This window comes from Sapajus apella, unplaced genomic scaffold, assembly GCF_009761245.1.
Source record: "Sapajus apella isolate SASKATOON/1434 unplaced genomic scaffold, GSC_monkey_1.0 scaffold83, whole genome shotgun sequence".
NCBI lineage: Eukaryota > Metazoa > Chordata > Mammalia > Primates > Cebidae > Sapajus > Sapajus apella.
In genome coordinates, this window is record NW_022437023.1 from 7,167,980 (window position 1) to 7,187,878 (window position 19,899).

The 19,899-nt window shown below is 36.2% G+C and overlaps 1 protein-coding gene across 5 annotated transcripts in view; it reads right to left on the minus strand.

Moving 5' to 3' along the window:
- KIF6 (kinesin family member 6) overlaps positions 1–19,899 on the minus strand; it is a 390,985-nt gene that overhangs the window by 286,654 nt on the left and 84,432 nt on the right. For all 5 annotated transcript variants that reach the window (XM_032253630.1, XM_032253629.1, XM_032253627.1 and 2 more), the window contains exons 4-5: positions 19,461–19,608; positions 14,723–14,832 (exon numbers count right to left, since the gene is read on the minus strand). In XM_032253630.1, the coding sequence (XP_032109521.1) occupies positions 14,723–14,832; positions 19,461–19,608 (258 nt within the window). The remainder of the gene's footprint in view (positions 1–14,722; positions 14,833–19,460; positions 19,609–19,899) is intronic.

Consider the following 19,899-nt stretch of genomic DNA (forward strand, 5'->3'; position numbering starts at 1 on the left):
CAAGCGATTCTCCCGTCTCGGCTTCCCATGTAGCTGAGATTACAGGTGCCTACCATTGCACACAGCTAATTTTTATATTTTTAGTAGAGATGAGGTTTTGCCATGTTAGCCAGGCTGGTCTTGAACTCTTGACCTCAGGTGATCTGCCCACCTTGGCTGCCTAAAGTGCTGGGATTACAGGTGTGAGCCACTGTGCCCAGCCTACAACATATTTTTAATAGTTACACAATATTTTAGGGTTAGGATGTATCAGTGAAAAATTTTAACTATTCTTATTATGAGAATTTGTAGCATCCAATTCAAGGCTATTTTAAGTAACATTATAATACACACACAACACATATCTTTAAGTGTATCAATATATATCTGTTCCTGAAACTTTTCAAATAATTTGTATTTTCTCCTTAGTGATGATTTCTGGAGGTGACATTACTAGATCAAAAGTTATCAACAGCTTGAAGGTTCTCATCATAACTGGGAGGCCTATAGCACCCTCTGCAGAATGGACAAACATGGGCTGAGATCCTGGCCTCACGCCATGTGCTAGGTATAAGTTTTTGGCATCTTAGGAACTTTCACTGCATCTCTGTCTCCTCTATAAACTGAGGACAATATCATCTCTAGAGTGGACTATTGGAATTCCAAAGTCATGTATTTAAGTTCCTTGTTCATTGCTGTGCACCAGGCCTAAAAGGACACCTGGTATATGTTTGATGCACAACAATATGTTGGATGAATGAATGAATGTGCTTAGTAGTGTATGTTGCACATTAAAATTCAATAAGTAGTAGCTTCCTTGAAGGTAGGCAGTAAAATGCTTTCCAAATATGTTATACTGATTTACATTTCTACTGTATGAGAGTGCCTATTTTACTATTATTTTAATAACGCCGAACATTAGTTTTTAAATCCTTAGTGATATTTTAGTTTAAACTGTGCTGTTTAATTTACATTCTTTGAATGGTTAATGAAACTGAACCTATTTCCATCTGTTTTTTAACTGTTATATTGTTTTGTCTTTTGTCCACTTATTTGGGGTACCTAAATGCATGAGCTCTTTATACATACAGTCTTTTCTTTCTTGTATTTATTATGCAAATGTTATATGTGCTTGCTTTTTAACTTTGATGTATTAGAAATTTTGTTTTAACATATAAAATTTTAAATCGTTATAATGTATCAATCTTTTATTACCATAGTTTTATGCTTAAAGTCCTTCTGAATCAACAGAGTATATCAAAATTCACTTTTCTTCTACTTTTTTGGGATATGAGTTCATGGAATGAAATGAGGGCTCTAAATGGATTTTTCCTCTCCATCACTGATTGTGGCTCATGATACAGACTGCCTGTATAGGGGATCTGTCCACCCCTTCTCCCTACTAGGCTTTGATTTTGTTCAGGGAATTATTTTAAAATACTACACTTTCCCAGACTCTCTTGCAACTAGGTCTGCCCATGTCACAAAATTCTGGTCAGTGACAAGTAAGTGAAAGTCATTGGATGGAGCTTCCTGGATATGAGCAGCCTCAGGCAGCAGGTGCCTGTTTCTTTTCCAGAAATGTGCACTTGATCCTGGAGGTGAGGCAGCCATTTTGCATGACGACTAAAGCTGCCCACTAAGAATGGCTGTGCAGACTGATGGAAGGAAGCTGACGGCAAGCTGGGGCTTCCACAGCAGGCTTCCCTGCCTGTTTTTGGAATCTTTAAGGCGTGGTGGTGTGGAAGAGGTGAGGCTTGGGGTGTGGCAAGGAACAGACTATTTGGTTAAGTTATTGTAATTTAGGCTGCTATTTCCTGCAGTTGTTAATTTACTAATATAAATGTCCAATACTGTTGACTGAAAAATTCTTCCCTCTATATACATTAAAAGATTGTATGATACAATCTGTTTAATTTAGAAGTAGTAAAACATGATTTCATTATTTTTTACTTAATTTGAATTTTTACTTAATTTGAATAGATAGCATCATTAATTTTCTCTCACTTCTCTACTTTTTGAAAATTTCTCTTCTTGGTTGTCTACCCTATCAGATAAACTCTGGAATCATATATATGTTCTTTAAAGCCCCTGTGATTTTGTTTGGAATTTCACCGAACCTATGCATTAACATAAGAATATTCCTTTAAGGTATTCAATCTCAGAAACAGATTAATAACTCTATCTATTTTCAAATCTTCCTTTATTTTCATAGAAAAATGTACTATCTTTTTCACAAAGTACCTGATCATTTCCTGAGCATTTTACTTTCTTTTGCTATTGTAAAAGAGATTCAGCCATTCTTATTCTAAATGGATTATTCCTAGGGCTTGCTTCTTAGATCGAGTTAGATAAATACTGATAAATAATAGCTGGCCAGCTGGTCTGAATACAATCAGTCTTATCTCTGTTTCCTAATAACTAACTTTCATTTTGTAGAACATCTTCAACTACTTTAGAATTCGATCTAAATACACAAGGCCAATTACAATTAACTGCAGAATCACATATAGGCCAGCGGCTATGGAAGTTCCAGAGCAGGGAGATTAATATACTGCTTGTGACCTTCATCACCTGGCCCAGATAACTCCTGCAGCCATCTGACATAATCTCTTCACTTCCCTATCCTAGACTTCATTCTAAAGGCTCTGCCCATATGTCCTGTCTCAGGCCAGCTTAGCTCTGCTCCCACCTCAGCAGTACTGTCAGCTCTTGGCTCAGTCAGAGCTTTGGTCTTGTCATACGTCAGTAAAATTAGGAAACCAATGCGGGCTGTGGGAACAGAGACAGGATTGTTAAAAGGGGCCTGAGTAGGTAGTGACAGGAAACAACTGGCCATTAACCCTGGTCCATTAAACATCAGAGCTGGGGGTGCTGGTGTTCTTTCCTAAGAGATCCATGTCGTGTCCCAGTATTCCACCTGAACTCTGAGCAGACTGTGGTTTCTGGGTTTCTTTAGGCCTCTGGAGTCACTTGTGTCAGTCTTGGTGAGCCAAAGCTTGTCCAGTTCAGCCCCATCTGTTGCATAAAAGAGGTGGGCTCCTTTTATGAGATGACTGCCGCTCTAAATCATGTGTATGTTCTTTTCACATGTACATACATTATTAGCGGGATAGTCAAGAGCAGCTGTGTTGTACAGAAGTCTCTTTGGATGTTTCATGTGCATATTCCATTGTCTAACAAAATGGTAAGTTAATTGAAGATAAGAATACAGTTTAAAGTCTTTATAATGCACTCAAAAGAGCTAATTGAGATTCTTGCAATATGGTAAATTGTTGGTATACATGGTAGTAACACTCTCAAAAAGTTGTAATAATTTTTTTCTCTATCAGTTGGGCCATGATAGATGTGTTTCTAAACCCTGTGCATTTTTCTAAAGAACAGAATAAAGGGACTAAGCAAACTTAGAATCATTCAAAGCTGTTTTAAATAATCCTAAGGTTTTGCTTTATATACTGAAAATTGAGAATAGATTCTGAAAATAATGGACTATTAGAATAAATCAATTCATAAAGCAGTTGTGAAGACTAACAGGACAATATGTCAAAGCAAAACAAATCCATATTAATATGTAGCATAGAATCTGTATTTAACCTCTTAATGGCAGAACAAAATGTATGCATTTGTTTATACACAAGGCACAGGGAAACTGGAATAGAATGAGGTGACAATATTTTTCCTGTCATTAATTAATCTCATGTCACTAAAAGCACTGTATATCACAGATATATTTCTACATTCCAGATATATGAGTGAAAACACTGAAACTGTTTCGTCCTATCCTTCCACACATCACTTATTAGGCAACGGCTGGTGAAAGCCAATATTTCTATTACATGGACTAAATGTTTGTGTCCCCTCCAAATTCATATGTTGAAGCCCTAAATCCCAATGTGATGATATTTAGAGATGATGCTTTTGGGAGGTAATTAGGTTTAAATGAAGTCATGAGAGTGGGGTCCCAATCCCATGATGACATTGGTATCCTTATAAGAGCTCTCTCTCTCTCTTTCTCTCTCTCTCCCCCCCCCCCCCCATCCACCAGGTGAGAAGGCAACAGTCTGCAAGTCAGAAAGAGAGCCCTCACCAGACACCAAATCTGACAATACCTTGATTTTGGACTTCCCAGCCTCCAGGTCTGTGAGAAGTAAGTGTCTGTTGTTTAAGCTACCCAGTCTACGGTATTTCATTATGGCAACCCAGGCTGACTAAGACAGCCTCCTAATTATCTAAGACATTTCTGATATTGAGAACAATCTCCTTCAATTGGCTACTGAGAGTACAGGAAGCCAGCTTTCCCTCCTGTTATTACTCTAGTAGCACAGGCTTTGTGTGGAATTGTGTCATTTTCAGGCTAGAGGGACTTTCTATTCCCTTTGTCATGATCATTGGCAATGTTTCAGTTCTCAAGGTACAGAGTCCCTGGCCAAGCCATAGAGGAGGACTTAACATCACTGGTCACTGGTCACTCACATCATCCTACAGGAAAGCACCCCCAACTCTTTAAGAGATTGCCATTCCAGCTGTGCAAGTAATTGACTCAGTTTAAGAAAAGACTGGAGTTAGCTTTGAAATCTATGCTTATAGGCCTAGGAGTCCCCTCAAATCCCCATAGGAACCAGAAAAAAAAAAAAAACACAAATGAAACATGTAATGCAAAAGGTGGTAATAAGAACTGAAGGATGCATACCTCATCTAAAAGCACTAAGTTAAAAAATTTTAAACACAAATTGTGTAGGCCAATCAGAACAGGTTTACAGCTGATGCAAGGAGGGTCCAGAGTGTAAGGAGAACTGTCTTGGAAAAGGACAGAGTTCCTGAGACTAGAGGAAAGTAGGTGAGTGAGAGCAAGGCTGGCAGGCAGGCAGTTGAGGCAATTCACGTTTGACAGTTTCCATATTCTTTCTCAGATAGGGATACAATGGGCTTCAGAGAGAACTGGGGCAGGGAGTAGTTGACCAAAGAGATGAGCATCTGGTACAATAGTGTGAGGACGGGAACAAAAAGCACCAGGCTCAGCAGGCTGAGGGCCCAGCTGAGGCTGGAGACCATAATGTGGTGGAGCCCAATCCAGTCTTCTCTGAACCCCGAGACTGAAATCGGCTTCCTCTCTTCTGCTCCCAGAGAACCCAGGGCATCTTGTCACTACGCACAACTGAAATGATCAGTTTATGAGTCTGTTCTATTAGAGCCAGAGCCCTTTGAGACGAAGAACATTTACTTTCAGACCTTGGCAGAGAGTCTGACATGCAACAGATGGGGCTGAACTGAACACGCTTTGGCTGACCCAGACTGACACGAGTGACTCCAGAGGGCCTAAAGAAACCCAGAAACCATAGTCTGCCCAGAGTTCAGGTGGAATACTGGGACATGACGCTGGTCTCTCAGGAAAGAACACCAGCACCCCGAGCTCTGATGTTTAATGGACCAGGGTTAATATCCTGGTTCTAGCTCTTAGCAGACATGAAATCTTGGGAAACATCACACAATCTCTGTGAACCTCAGTTTTGTCAACTGTAAAACATGGATTATAATACCTACTTCCTTAAATGAGATAATGTATGCACAGTCCTTAGCATAAAAACGGGCATAAAATAGATGCTCAATAGCACTGGCTCACTATCCTCTTTGGAGAGATTTTCCTGATATTCCAAAAAACAGCTTTCCCTATATGCTTGAGGGAAGGGATTTAGGCAAACCTCCTGCATTCAAATCACCTGAGATGTTTATTTAACCATATCTGAATTTTCTGGGGGTACAATCCAGGAATTAGCATTTTTAACAATCATCCCAGGTGATTCTTACACATAGTTAAATTTCAAGCCACTAGATTATGATGCCTTTCAATTTTGTTGCTTTGTTTTTAACTCCCACTGCCACCTAAACAGTCCTAATAACTTCCCACGATGCTCTGACTCTTGTCCACCTCATTCCAGTCCTCCACACCACTGACTGATTTTTCTTCCTAATAGGCACTTCCAACTATGTTATGTCCGGGAATCAAAATCTCCAAGGGCTACACCATACCTGCCAAATCCTTGCATTTATACCTAGCCAGTCTTAATGCTCTTGGCCACTCCCTGACTGGGTTCAGGTCAAACAGGTCTACTAACTGTCGCAGAACAAGCCCTATGCTTCAACTTCTCTATCTTTGTTTCCACACAAAAGCCACACTCCACTGCCCCAAGTCCTACCCCTTCCCTCAAGGATGATTTCATCTGCCATCTTCCCTATGAATCTTTGCCTGCTCTCTTGCACTGATGTGATTGCTTTCTCCTGTGAGATCTTCATTTTTTTTTTTTTTTTTGGCTCTCTTACAGTGTTTTTCATATTCCACCTTATGCTATTTTACACTACTTTTATCCTCTCTGCTATGAGTTCCAGGAAGAGAGGGACTGCGTTAGCAAACATGGTGCCTAGCACAACGTCTGGAACAAAGCTGGGTCTTAATAAATGTTTGCTGAATATATGAATGAATTCACATGACTGGACTGTAGGCCATGATAGCAGAGACTGTGCATTATTTTTTTTGTAACTTCTGCATCACTTAACAGTGTTTTCTATCCAGTAGGTATTAGAAATGTGTGACTTAAATTTAACATTTGGCGACTTTTTCCCCTTTGATGACAAAAATGCAACACATTCAAAAATTTTTGAAAAATTCAAAAAATGCAACACAGCCAAGATTTCAATAGTAAATGCTGGAGTTTACTGACTCCTTTTTATGGTAATAGCCATGACAATCGTTAGAATCTTAAATGGAATAGGCTTCCCTATTTAGGACTACTAAAATTATACTAAAATAAGGTGACTATTTTCTCTACAGCTGAGACCAACAGTTATCCTGTTTTACTTCTCATGAGACAAACTTAGATTCTAACTATATTCCTTTTATAGCATGTGACATAAGAAGCTTTCAAAAATAGAATTTCTATTTTCATTTGAAATACTAAAAAATTTCTAAATACAGAATAGGTTTAATACACATATGTGTGTATATGCGTATGTATGTCTATATACAAATATACAGCCAATTACTATTTAAATTAAACCTTTTGAGATAATTGTAGATTCATATACAGCTATAGGAAACAATGTAGAGAAATCTCAGGTACTCATTCCCCAGTTTTTCCCAATGGTAACATCTTGCAAAATTATAGTATTAAAATATCACAACCAGGACATTGGCAATCCAATCCACCAATCTTTTTCAGATTTTTCTAGTTTTTCTTGTACTCATTTGTGTGTGTGTGTGTGTGTGTGTACATTTTAGTTCTATACTATTTTCCCAGTTCTGCTTGTATTCACTTGCATGTGCTTGTGTGTGCATTTAATATTTAATTCTATGGAATTTCCCCAGTTTTGCTTATGTTCACTTGTGTGTGTCTGTGTATGCATTTAGTTCTGTGCAGTTTTATCACATGGGTAACTCTGTGTATCCAGAGCCACAGAACATTGCATCGTCACAAGAATCCTTTGTGTTGACCTTGTCCAACCATTCCCACTCCCCTCCCTAACTCTGTATCCACTAAATTGTTCACCAGTTGGAATCATACAGCACATAAACCTTTCAGGATTGGCTTTTTTGACTCAACATAGTTCCCTGAAGATTCATCCCAATTGTTGCTTGTCTCAATAGTTCATTCCTTTTTGTTGCCATCTTATTAACTAAAGCCTATAGTTTACATCAGGGTTCACTCTTTGTATTGTAAATTCTGCGGGTTTTGGCAAATGTATTATATCATGTGCCCACCATTACAGTATCATATAGAACAGTTTCACCACGGAGAAACTCCCTGTCCTTCACCTGTTTATTCTTCTACCCCTCCCCCTCAACTCTGACAATCACTGATCTTTCACTGTCTCTTTAGTTTTGCCTTTTCCGGAATGCCATATAGTTGGAATCATACAGTATGTAGACTTTCATGCTAACTTTTGCACTTAGCAATATGTGTTTACATTTTCTCCATGTCTTTTTGTGGCTTAACAGCTTATTTCTTTTTGTAGCCAAATAACATTCCCCTGTATGGATGTACTATAGTTTATCTGTGAACATCTTGGTTCCTTCCAATTTTTAGCAATTATGAATAAGACTGTTATATGTATTTGTGGGAAGCTTTTGGTGTAGACATAAGTTTTTAACTAATTTGGGTAAAAACCTAGGAGTGCAGTTGCTGGATTGTACGGTAAAAGTATATTTAATTTTCTAAGAAACTGCCATTTGTCTTCCAAAGTGGTGGTATCATTCTGCATTCCCACCAGCAATGAACAAGAGTTCCTGTTGCTCCACATCCTTGCCAGCATTTGGTGTTAGTATTTTAGATTTTAGCCAGTCTAATTTGTATGTAGTGGTATATCACTGTTTTAATTTGCAATTCCCTAATGACAGGTGATGTTGAGCTGCTTTTCATATGCCATTTGTCATATGTGTATCTTCTTCAGTGAAGTGTCTATTCAGATCTTTTGCCCATTTTTAAAATTGGGGCATTTATATTCTTATTGTTGAATTTTTAAAATTATTTGTATATTCCAGCTGTAATTCTTTGTATATTTGTATCTTTATCAGATGTGTGTTTGGTAACTAATTTCTTCCAGCCTGTGACTTGTCTTTTCATTTTCTTAACAGTGTCTTTCACAGAACAGAAGTTTTTAATTTTCATAAAGTTCAACTTATAAATTTTTCTTTCATTGGTCATGCTTTTGGTGATGCATCTAAAAACTCACTGGCAATCCCAAAGTCATCTGGATTTTCTCCTATGTTATCTTCTAGAAGACTTATAGTTTTGCATTGTACATTCTGGTCTATGACTGGTCAAGTTAATTTTGTGAAAAGTGTAAGGTCCATGTCTAGATTCACTTTTTTCATGTGTGCATATCCAGTTGCTCCAGTACTATTAATAAAAAAGTCTATCCCACTTCCATTAGATTGCCTTTGCTTCTTTGCCAAAAATCAGTTGACTATATTTTTAAGGGTCTATTTCTGGGCTCGCTATTCTGTTCCACTGGTATATTTGTCAGTTCTTTTGCCATTACCATACTGCCTTAATTACCATCTTGAAGTTGGGTGATGTCAGTCTTTTGACTTTGTTCTTCTTCTGTATTGTGTGGGCTATTATGGATCTTTTGCATTTCCTGTAAAATTTATAGTCAGTTTATAGATAGCTACAGAATAATTTACTAGGAATTTGCTTTAGATTAAATTGATCTATACTTTATCTACAAATCAAGGAAGAAAGAACTGACATCTTAATATTGAGTCTTCTTATCCAAGAACATGGAATATCTTTTTATTTAGATATTCTTTGATTTATTTCATTAGCTTTGTCAGATTTATACGTATTTCATTTTTTGATGCTAATGTAAGCAGTATTCTATTTTAAATTTTTAATTCCAATTATTTACTGTTGGTATATATGAAAATGATTGACTTTTGTACCTTAACCTTGTATTCTGCAACCTTGCTATAATCACTTACGAGTTTCAAGAATTCATTTGTCAATTCTTTGAGATGTTCTACATAGATAATTAAATCACCTGTCAACAAAGGCATTTGTATTTCTTTCTTCACAATAACTTTAATTTCTTTTTCTTGTGTTATTGCATTAGCTAGGACTTCCAGTACAATGTTGAATCAGAGTGGTGAGAGGGACATCCTTGCCCTGTTCCTGATCTTAGGGAGAAAGCCTCTAGCTTCTCATCATTATATATAATGTTTCCTACAGGCATTTTATAGATATTTTTTATCAAGATGAGAATATTTCCTCCATTTCTAGTTTCCTGAGAGTATTTATCATGAGAGGATGTTGAATTTTGTCAAATATTTTTTCTGCATCTATTGAAATGATAATATTATTTTTCTTCTTTAGACTGTTCATGCGTTGGACTACACTCATTTGTTTTTGAACTTTGAACTAATCTTGCATATCTTCAATAAATCTCACTTGACTGTAGTATGTAATTCTTTATATACATTTTTTAATATAATTTGCTATTTTGTTGGGGATTTTTGCATGTGTGGTCACAAGAGATATTCGTCTGTAGTCTTCCTTTCTTGTAATGCATTTGTCTGCTTTTGGTGTTTGGATAATGCTGGGCTCAGTGAATGAGTTAGAACATGTTCTCTCTGCTTCTTTTTTTTCAGAAGAAATTGCAAATTCTTTGGGATATTTTAGTAGACAATATGTATGTCTTTTATTTCTTGTTTTCCTTTACTGCAGTATAGTATTTCTATACCATATTGAAGAAGAGTGGTGAGAGTGGACATTCTTGCATTGTTTCTGATCTAACGAGGAAAACATTCAGTCTTTCACTATTACACATGATGCTAGCTGAAGTGTTTTGTAGATGCCTTTTAACAAATTGAGGTGATTCCCCTTATTTCTAACTTGTTATGATTTCTATCATGAATAGGTATTACATACTTTTTCTGTATTACATACTTTTTCTGAGCTTCATGTAATTTTTCTTCTTTAGCCTGTGGATTAAGCTGACTGCTTTTCAAATGTTGAACCAGCTTTGCAATCTAGAATAAATCTCACTTGGTCATGATACAGTATTCATTTTATACACTGTTGGATACAATTGTCAATATTTTGTTGAGGATTTTTGATTTTTGAGCCTATATTCATAAGAAATACCAGTCTGTAGCTTTTTTTTTTTTTTTATACAATCTTTGCCTGGTTTTGGTATCAGGACAATACTAGACTCACAGAATAACCTAGGAATTGTTCTCTCTTCTATGTCCTGAAAGAGGCTATGTAAAATTGGTGTTAATTCTTCTTTAAATATTTAGTAGAATTTCCCAGTAAAACCATCTAAGTCTAAAGATTTCATTTTGTGGAACCTTAAAATTATGAATTCAATTTCTGTAGTAGTTATTGAACTATTCAATTATGTATTTCACCTTGGTTAAGTTTGGTTTAATCACTTTTGATTGTTAATTTAGATGTCAGTATTTCTCATATTTACTAAACAAATGACTATAGCAACATTTGCAAAAAAGAAAATGCCTTTAGTCTAGTGCCCCAATATAATACATACAATATTCACAGACAGTTTATAGGCAAAAGTTCTGCAAAAGCAGACAAGCGGTACATCTTAAAATGTTAAAAAAAAAAAATAGAAAAAGCAGAGTGTATGTGACAAGAGCATCTTCCAGGTGATATTTGGAGAAGCTGTGTCACTCCATGGTAAGGAAGCTGTAACTGATGGTTATTAGTGTGCAGTATCAACGTGATCCTGAGTTTAATTTTATATAGTTAAGTCTAGTATAAGAATGCAAAAGAGATAAAATGGGAATATTGCCATTGTCCCTCAATGGATGGCTATGAGTTTGGGGACCAAAGTCAACAGACATTTGCCTCCTATTTTTAGAAGTCATTCAAAGTGTTTGAGACAGTTCAGCTCACAACAATGAAACCAGTCAACCAGACAGCTAGAATTTCAGAGTTATAGTATGTCCCAGGTAAAGAGTGTGTGAAACCAAATTAATAGCACATATGCTTAATCTAATCCAAGTAGAGCAAAAAAATAACATTTCATTATAAATAATTATTTTATTATCTTAGTAAAAGGTAAACTCTTCTAAAGCCCCCAGAAAACTAGCAGATTCAATACCAGTCAGACCTCATTATCTCCACACCAAAGGACTATCCAATTCTTGAATTGTTCTGAAATTTTATAGTAGTGAATATGTTTGAAGTAATAGGCTATTGACTTGGATATGCGATTCTTCTTTCTTAATCACATTTTTATTTTAATGGGATTTGTTGTCATGTAATTACAGTCCAAAATGTGAGAATAAGAACAGTTTCAAACCACTTTTGTATATGCATGTGGTAGTTTCTTGAAAACAACTGTTTTATAAATGAGGTCACTTCTAACTTGAGTCAGTGAACTCTCCAACAAGAAGACAAAGCTACTAAAGGAAGAACAGTTGCTGAAGGTGAAAATTAGCACCATCTCTGGAGACAATCTGACCAGTATTGAGAATGACTGCTGAATGCCAACCATGCTGAGAAATGTAGAGGACACAGGGTGGACTAAGGCATTGCACTTGCTCTCAAGAGGCTTGCTCTTTTCTAAAAGGAGCACATCTGAAAATATTGAAATCACTTCTTCTTTTGTGAAGGATAGAAAACTCAAAAGATAAGTCTTCTCCTGTGAAGGTCACCAATCTTTTTAACTCTTTGACATTGGAGGTTGAAAGACTGTTAAATACTACTTAATCCAATGCCCACATTTTACAAACAGAGAAATCCAGAAAAATGAAATGATTTACCTAAGACTGGGACTGGAACCCCAATTTCCTGACTTCTAATCAAGTACTTTTTATTCTACATATTATGTTACCTCTCTTAGAGTTCAATGGACATTCCTCATTTCTAGCTCTTCCCATAGTTAGGCTGTACCAAACCACGTCGATTAGATTCAGATGAAAAGAGCTCATGCTCTGTTCTTCTCTCTGTACACTCTCATTTCAAAACGTCTACTTCACAGTTTCAATTCAGCAAATAATTTTTACAAATTACTAAGGACTTATTCTGGCTTAGGCAGCAGAAAGACTACTAAACCAAGTAAGGCATACTCCCTACTTCTGAGGAATTTATTGTAAATATAAACATCTAGAACAATATCCTTAGACAGCAAACTTATCTATGTAAAATTTATTATCATCACTCAATCAAACTTTCTAATGGAAATCTCCTTTTTAAGTCAATGATGCCTTAATTCTCTATGCCCCAGTATAAAAATTTTGAAGCTCTTTTTGCTACTCTGGCATGAAAGTGGGAGTATCTGGTTTTTAATCTTTGTTCTAACAGTAACCAATTAGTTTTGAAACACTGGCCAAGTCATACCTGTCTGGGCTTAATCTCCTCAATCAGTAAAACAAAGAGAACACCAACCTTCTATGATTCATTTCTTTTCAAATTCAATCAAATCCAAGGTGCTGGATATAATCAAGTTATTTTATTTCACTTCTTTGCACATTTCTTGAATTCCTCTCTCCTCCTCTATGTTCATCATATCCAAGCTCTTAATTCCTGGATTATTGTTAACAGCTTTTAAACTCTTAGGTGTACATGTTACTTGCTGAAAGCAATTTGAAGCAAGATTTAGCCTGGAGGTATACTGGTTAGACTAGAGGCACACTTTTTAGAATAAAGCTCAAACTCACACTAAAAGACTGTCATTCAAGTCTCTCCAAAAACTGGCTTCAGTTGGCCTTTCTGCTTTTATTTCCAACAACTCTTTGTCCTCGTCCATTCAGGCTATAAGAAAACACCATAAACTGGGTGGCTTTATAAACAACAGAAATTTGTTTCTCACTGTTCTGAAGGCTGGCAAATATGAGATCAGGGTGCCAGTATGGTCAGGTTCTGGTGAGGGTCCTCTTCCAGGTTATAGACTTTTGACTTCTCACTGGTGTTCTCAATATAGTAGAAGGAATGAACCAAGTCTCGAGTGCATATTTTACAAGTGAACTAATTCTATTCATAAGGGCTCTACCCTCTTAACCTAATCACCTCCCCAAAGGCCCCACTTCCTAATACCATCACCATGCTGACTAGGTTTCAACATATGAGTTTTGGGGTGGCAAGGGTAACAAACATTCAGACCACAGCACTCCTCAACATACTGCCTTTCCAAATACACCTTCACATCTTTAATGTTTTTCCTGTCCTATGTAAAGAGTTTTACTTTTCTTTGTAAACTTAATGCTAATGGTTTTATTAAGCCCATTTTCTTGTATGGATTCAGTAATCTTTCCTTTCTCTTAATTCTTATACAAATATTTACAGTATAAATAACAGTCCCTTTCCTAAGTCCCTCTCATAAATATTTTAAACATAAAGAAGATGATATGCAAAAATTCTCAACCAACATTAAAGGAAGTATACATATAAAGGTAGTGTAAACAGTGTAACTTATTTTCTTTATTATTTCTTCTTAATTTCTTTAAAATTAAAATAATCAACTGATTGTTAATCTTTTTGGTAGAGAATTAATATGTACCTCTAAATTAGAGTATTTAATAAGAAGATAAAAATACATTTTCTTAGTTATAGGCTACTTCTGATATATGAAGATGTCTGAAAAAAAGTATATGAACTGTTACCAATTAATATATGTCTAATATAGGCAGATATTCAAACAAGCATTGAGCAATGTTATATAAATGCTGGCAGGGTAACTGGCTCCATTATTAGATAAACTTTGAAGCTATTTAAATTTCAGTCATGAAACAATCAGTGCCAATCTGATCAAATGATTGCCAAAGTTAGCATTAACCGTAGTAGAGAAGCATTTGAGGAAAACTTAAAAATGTTATTTTCTCTGTTTCAGATTCTCTTATTGCTGCTTGAACTCTAATTTGAATACCTTCTTCTAAGAAAATGGCCACAGTTAGAGGAGTAACAGGGTTTCATGTGGCAGAAAGAAAGTAGTACTGTCATATCCCATCAATCCTCTTAGCACCCAGTCTTAGAGAAAATTCATTGCACTCTCTTCTGCCAATTCCAAAAGAGATTTTCCTAAGAAATGAGTTCGGGCAATTTTAGTTCCCATCACTACTGTCCATTTGTCATAACTGAAAAAAAATCCATTATATTACAAAAAGATTCAGTTATCCAGTATTTGCTAATTATGATTGAGACCAGAAACATACAAAGTTTCAAAGAAAACAATTGAAGAGAACATCTGAAAGTAATTTCCCTCCATTCTTTGTTGTTCTGCTACTCACGGCAAATCTTCCAAACTGGAGGCTTCATGTCTTGGATCCAAAAGATCATGACCACATTCATTGTAGATTTCCAAATAGGAAATGTGCGTTGTATATATTTTGCTGCTGTCCTGATTGGGAAGGGGAAAGGTATTATTTATTAGTTATAAATAATGATTCTGCTTAGATGAAGATGAACACATTTAGCACTCAGTTTCCTCACAGTTTCTCTCTTTTTCTCTCACTTTATATGGTTTACATTTTCAGTTCATGACACTTTCAAGTTGCCAGTTACCATATGCATGAAACTTTTTTAATGGCCAACACCCATGATTACAAGCAACTTCAGTCTGTTATTTTTTATTGGTTCCACATTATACATAAAAAGTCAATATACACTTAGAATGAGCCAACTTGGTTGCAGAACTGTATAACACACCATTTTTTACTTTCCAGACCAAAAAAAAAAGGTTACTAAAAAAATAAACTTACATTCTGTGAATAGTCTATTCATAAAATAGAACACAGATCATTACTTTGGTTTAAAAATTTCAGAAGCAAAATAGTTTCCACCTTTAATCATAATTCTTTTTCTACTTTGCTAATATTCAATATTTTCTGATGATATAAATAGACAACAATGAACGTGAGTTCCAGAGGACAGAAAATAGCTGATTAGTCAGGTAGGAGTGGACATTAAGAGTTCACTGCTGATACCTCACCTATGGAGTTAATTTTCTTGGGCCAAGAGGGCAAATCAGGGATATTTAGCAATTAGTTAAGAGAGAAATGTTTTTGCTGGGTCATTGCTGAAATGCAATGACATAGGCATCAATGTAAAGAGGCTAAAAGTCAAGGTGCCTGGTCCTAATCTCAGTTCTGCCAATAGACAAAAATGACCCTTTCCCTTTGAGGTGGAATAAAGTAGGGAATTTTCAAATCTTGAGAAAGTTTAGTTTTCAATACAAAATATCAAGCAGTAGCACCTTCTTCTTGTTCCTCCAAAAACACTAATGCTTCCATTTCTGCAAATTTTATCATGCTTCTCATAAGGGGAGAGTATATTTGTGTCTTGTGGCCAGCAGGTTGTCAGGGTGTCAGAGTGTATACTAACAGAGAATTTGCTTAAGATGACCTTCCTGATCGATTCTCATCCACATCCAAGGCAATCCATTTAATAGATGTTGTTTAAAGGGAGCAAGGACCAAGTCACAGAGATAGCAGAAAGAATAGTGGCCTATAAATAAAAAGCTGGACTCCTACTCTAACTAGAGGTGAGCCTCTACCAAGTCAGGCCTTAGTTTTCAAACACATTAAGGTGAGGAAGTTGGCTAATAAATCCCTATGTGTTCTTCAGTGTAAAATGAATGATTATTTGGTTCTAAAATGGCTCCAATTATCCAAATAAAGATACTGTCATTTCAGAAAGACAAAATGATACATAACAATTAAAGCAACTCTTAGCCTTCCATGACTATAACAAAAACACTAAAGCTACAGCTGAAATTCTATATTTTGGTGTTTTGTGAAAGTGACAACATGGACTGAATTACCAAGAAAATTTTTTTCAGCTTAATGCTGAAAATTCTTCTGATGTGGGTGACTCTAATGGTTATCCCAACAAATGGCCTATTGATCACATTAGTATCCTGGTTTAGTAACGGTACTATTTCAATATAATTCTTTGGGTTATAACTTGGCTTAGCATAGGTATCAGAGACGATAAACACTAAACAGGCTTTGCGTGGCTGTTCATGTAATCCAGTGTTTCTAAAATATTCCATGGAATATTCCAGGAAAACAGTGTTCCATGGTCAACATATACATAAACTCTGTCCCTCTCTGGAGCATGTTAAAGGCCCCAGGGGATATTTCAGCAACATGCTGAGATCCTGTCTAAACCAACATAGTTTTAAAATGTATCCAAAATATCTGAAATATCCCAGAGATTATTATGGTTTGAGATTTTAGTATACACTTCTAGTTATTCTTACCATCAGATAAAAACTGGGTTTAAATATTGGATCTCCATTTATAACAGAATAATCCCACACTCTTACCCTCAGTTGTTTCACCATAAAAATGGGCACAATAACCCTGATCTTGCATTCTGTTGTAATAGAGGAATAAGATTCTATATTTAAAATCTTACAAAACTGTGTGGCCCATAACAGATACCAATGAATCATTGTTGCTGCTGTTGCTATTATCATTGTTGGAGTTATTGTTATTATTTCTGGGAGCCTTCTAATGGAGAATTCGGTATATGAATATAAAAGGAAAGGAAAATGAAAGCAAAAAGGACAGACAGCTTGTATGTTTGTCTGCAGTGGAGAAAAATCTCTTCTTCCAGAAATTAGAATAAATCATAAAATATCAGGAAAATGGCAGGTCCACTGCCCCAAGAAGATAGGGATAATGCCTTTGGCTCCTCCAGCTTCTGCATTTTCTGGATTTTTATTGGAAAATACACTTAAAATTCGCTGAGCTATGTGGCAAGCTACCTTTCCTTATTACTCCTTTTTCATGTTTAGGAATGCCAGACTGTAATGTAACACACATGTTTCCTGCAGACAGCCTTTTCTTCTGCCCCAAAACAAGTTTGAACCTCTCAATACTCAAAAATAATGAGCAGTGATTTCTAAAATAAATGGCATCAATTTTCTTCCCTTAAAATCAGTGAAAATGTGCTCCTATCATACTCATAGGCATTTCAGGACCCAGTATGCACTGGGCTCTTACTTTATCTTGAAATGAAGACTTTGCATAGGTCAAATGTTTCCTTTAAGAGAGCTCCATGTACCTCTCTAAGGCAATCCGCTGGGACCTCTGAGTACCAGCCTGCATTTTTCAGCTACACAATATGAACAAACTCCATGATGCACTTCAAGTTACCTGGCCAGTTTCACTTCAGGTGTTTGATTATAATGAATGTACTGTACCCCATCATGAAAATATGTTCATTTGCAAAGAGTTACCCTGGCTTTAAATTGGTCCAGTGGGCTCTCTACAAGTCCGGGAAGTTATTTAGGATCATTCAGAATGAAATGGAGTTATAGTAATGTCAGTGACAGACAGATCTAAAACAGTCAACCTGAAAAATGGTAAGTACTAAGAAGATATTTAGAAATTTAGATCTGTACTTTAGTAACCATAAATCAAATTTTTAAAGGGACAAAACATATTTTCCTTTGGGAGAGGATGAGTTTATTCTATTTAACTTAATCAGGGGAATTGGCTTCATTTGTTTCAAGAGTTTCAAGCGTTCTCTGAAATTGGTCAGGGATCACCTGGCCACATTAATATCCATATATGGGTATTACTGGCTGTGATAATAACTACCATATATTGAACATATACTGTGTGCAAGGAACTGGACAACGTCTTTAAACACGGTATGTTCAGCCCCTCAGAGCAACTCCGTAAGACTGAGGCATTAAGTAACCGCCCCAACGCCACAGGCTGTAAGCAGTACACTTTCTCAGAACCAGATTGACCTGCACCAATTCCAATGATCTTTCTAAGACAAACGGCTTCCACGTTAGGCCACAGCAATGACAACTATTAGGAATTATATTCCCAGTTTGTGAAATGTGGAAACAAAACAGGCAATGTCAGAAATAAGCGAGTAAATGAAAAAGGGGCCTTGGATCCAACATACATGCTACACTCAATCTTTTCTCATCCAAATTTTCTGGCATGCAAAGCTGGCATGTTTGAGCCAGAGAAAGATGAGCTGAACTAATGGATAATTGCTACTTTATGGATGGCAATTAGAATTATGCAGTTCTCAGCAATTTTTTCTCATCTTTGCAACTGAAAATGCCAACAATATATAGTCAAGAAATTCTGGAGTGACTGTTATGTTGACCTAGTTAATACATTTATTATACAGAAGTAAAACAATCAAGGAATTGCTGGAACTAGTGGGGACACTGGAGATTCTCTAGTACAATTCAGTCTCTGCTTTCACAGAAGGGAAAACTGAAACTCAGAGAAAGTATGTAACTCATTATAGGGAATTTGTTTGAGCACAACCACCAAAAAAAGCCTGTCCGAGGTACAGTGACAATACATGTAATGGAACAAAGCACAGTCATGCATCAGGTGGACTTGGGCTGAACTCCAGATCAGCTACTTACAGGATGTGGACCCAGAGGAAAATATTTAACCTGAGGCTCAGTTTTCCCAGCTATAAAATGGTAAGTTTCATCATATGTTCTATCAAATACTGGTAAAACTGATAAAGCTACTGGCATTTTGAGGCACTCAATAAAAGATACATATAATATAGATAGAGATCCCTTTTATACAATAATAATAATTACAATGGTATTTGCACTCTGGTAAATTCCTCTGGGCTTCTATCAAGTGTAAAATGGCAACAATCATACTATCCTATTTAGTGTTTTAGCAGCTCAAAGGAAGGTCTGCTTTGATAAGAAGGCGTTCCTCAGTTTCTTGAGGAATGTAAGACATGAGTTGGTAAAAGGTGTTGTCTGCTCTTTCAAACTTCGTTGAAGGAGCTCTCCTTGAGCCTTTGCTGAAATAGCAGTCCTTTAAAGAGAAGCACCTTCTTCATTTTCACTTCTCCAGCAAAATCCCAACCTTTCCTTAAAGGTAAAGGCCAGAGTTAAGATACAATAATACTTTATCATTTAGACACAATAAAATAAAATGTCATAGTACATTTCCTGCTTTCAGTAAATTTTTGCTGAATATATCAAATACAAAATGATATGAACAAAAAGTTTCATACCTTTTGTAACTGTTCAAAAATGTATGACAGTGTCCTTGGGATAATGCCTCGGTCACTGTAACGCTCTGCACCCCCTGTGATAGTGAACGTCTTCCCGCTACCCGTTTGCCCATATGCAAAGATGGTACCATTGTAACCTGCCAGGAAACTGCAATAAAGAAATGACACACTTTTAGTATCAACGTGGCTAACTGCGTATGAATTAAATGTCTTGTATCCTAATAATCTTACAGTGTTTAATTTTATTAAACACTATACAAAAACTTTATAGAAGTATCTATTAAAAATTTATATATGTGAGTTTCTAGCTATAATTTACATTTTTATCTAGGAACAGCAGCACATCAATCCTGTTCCCTAAGAAAGGATGTATAACTCAAATGGCGTTCAGTCATCTTAAATACATTCCTTGTCTTTTAGTATACACTTGACTCGAATC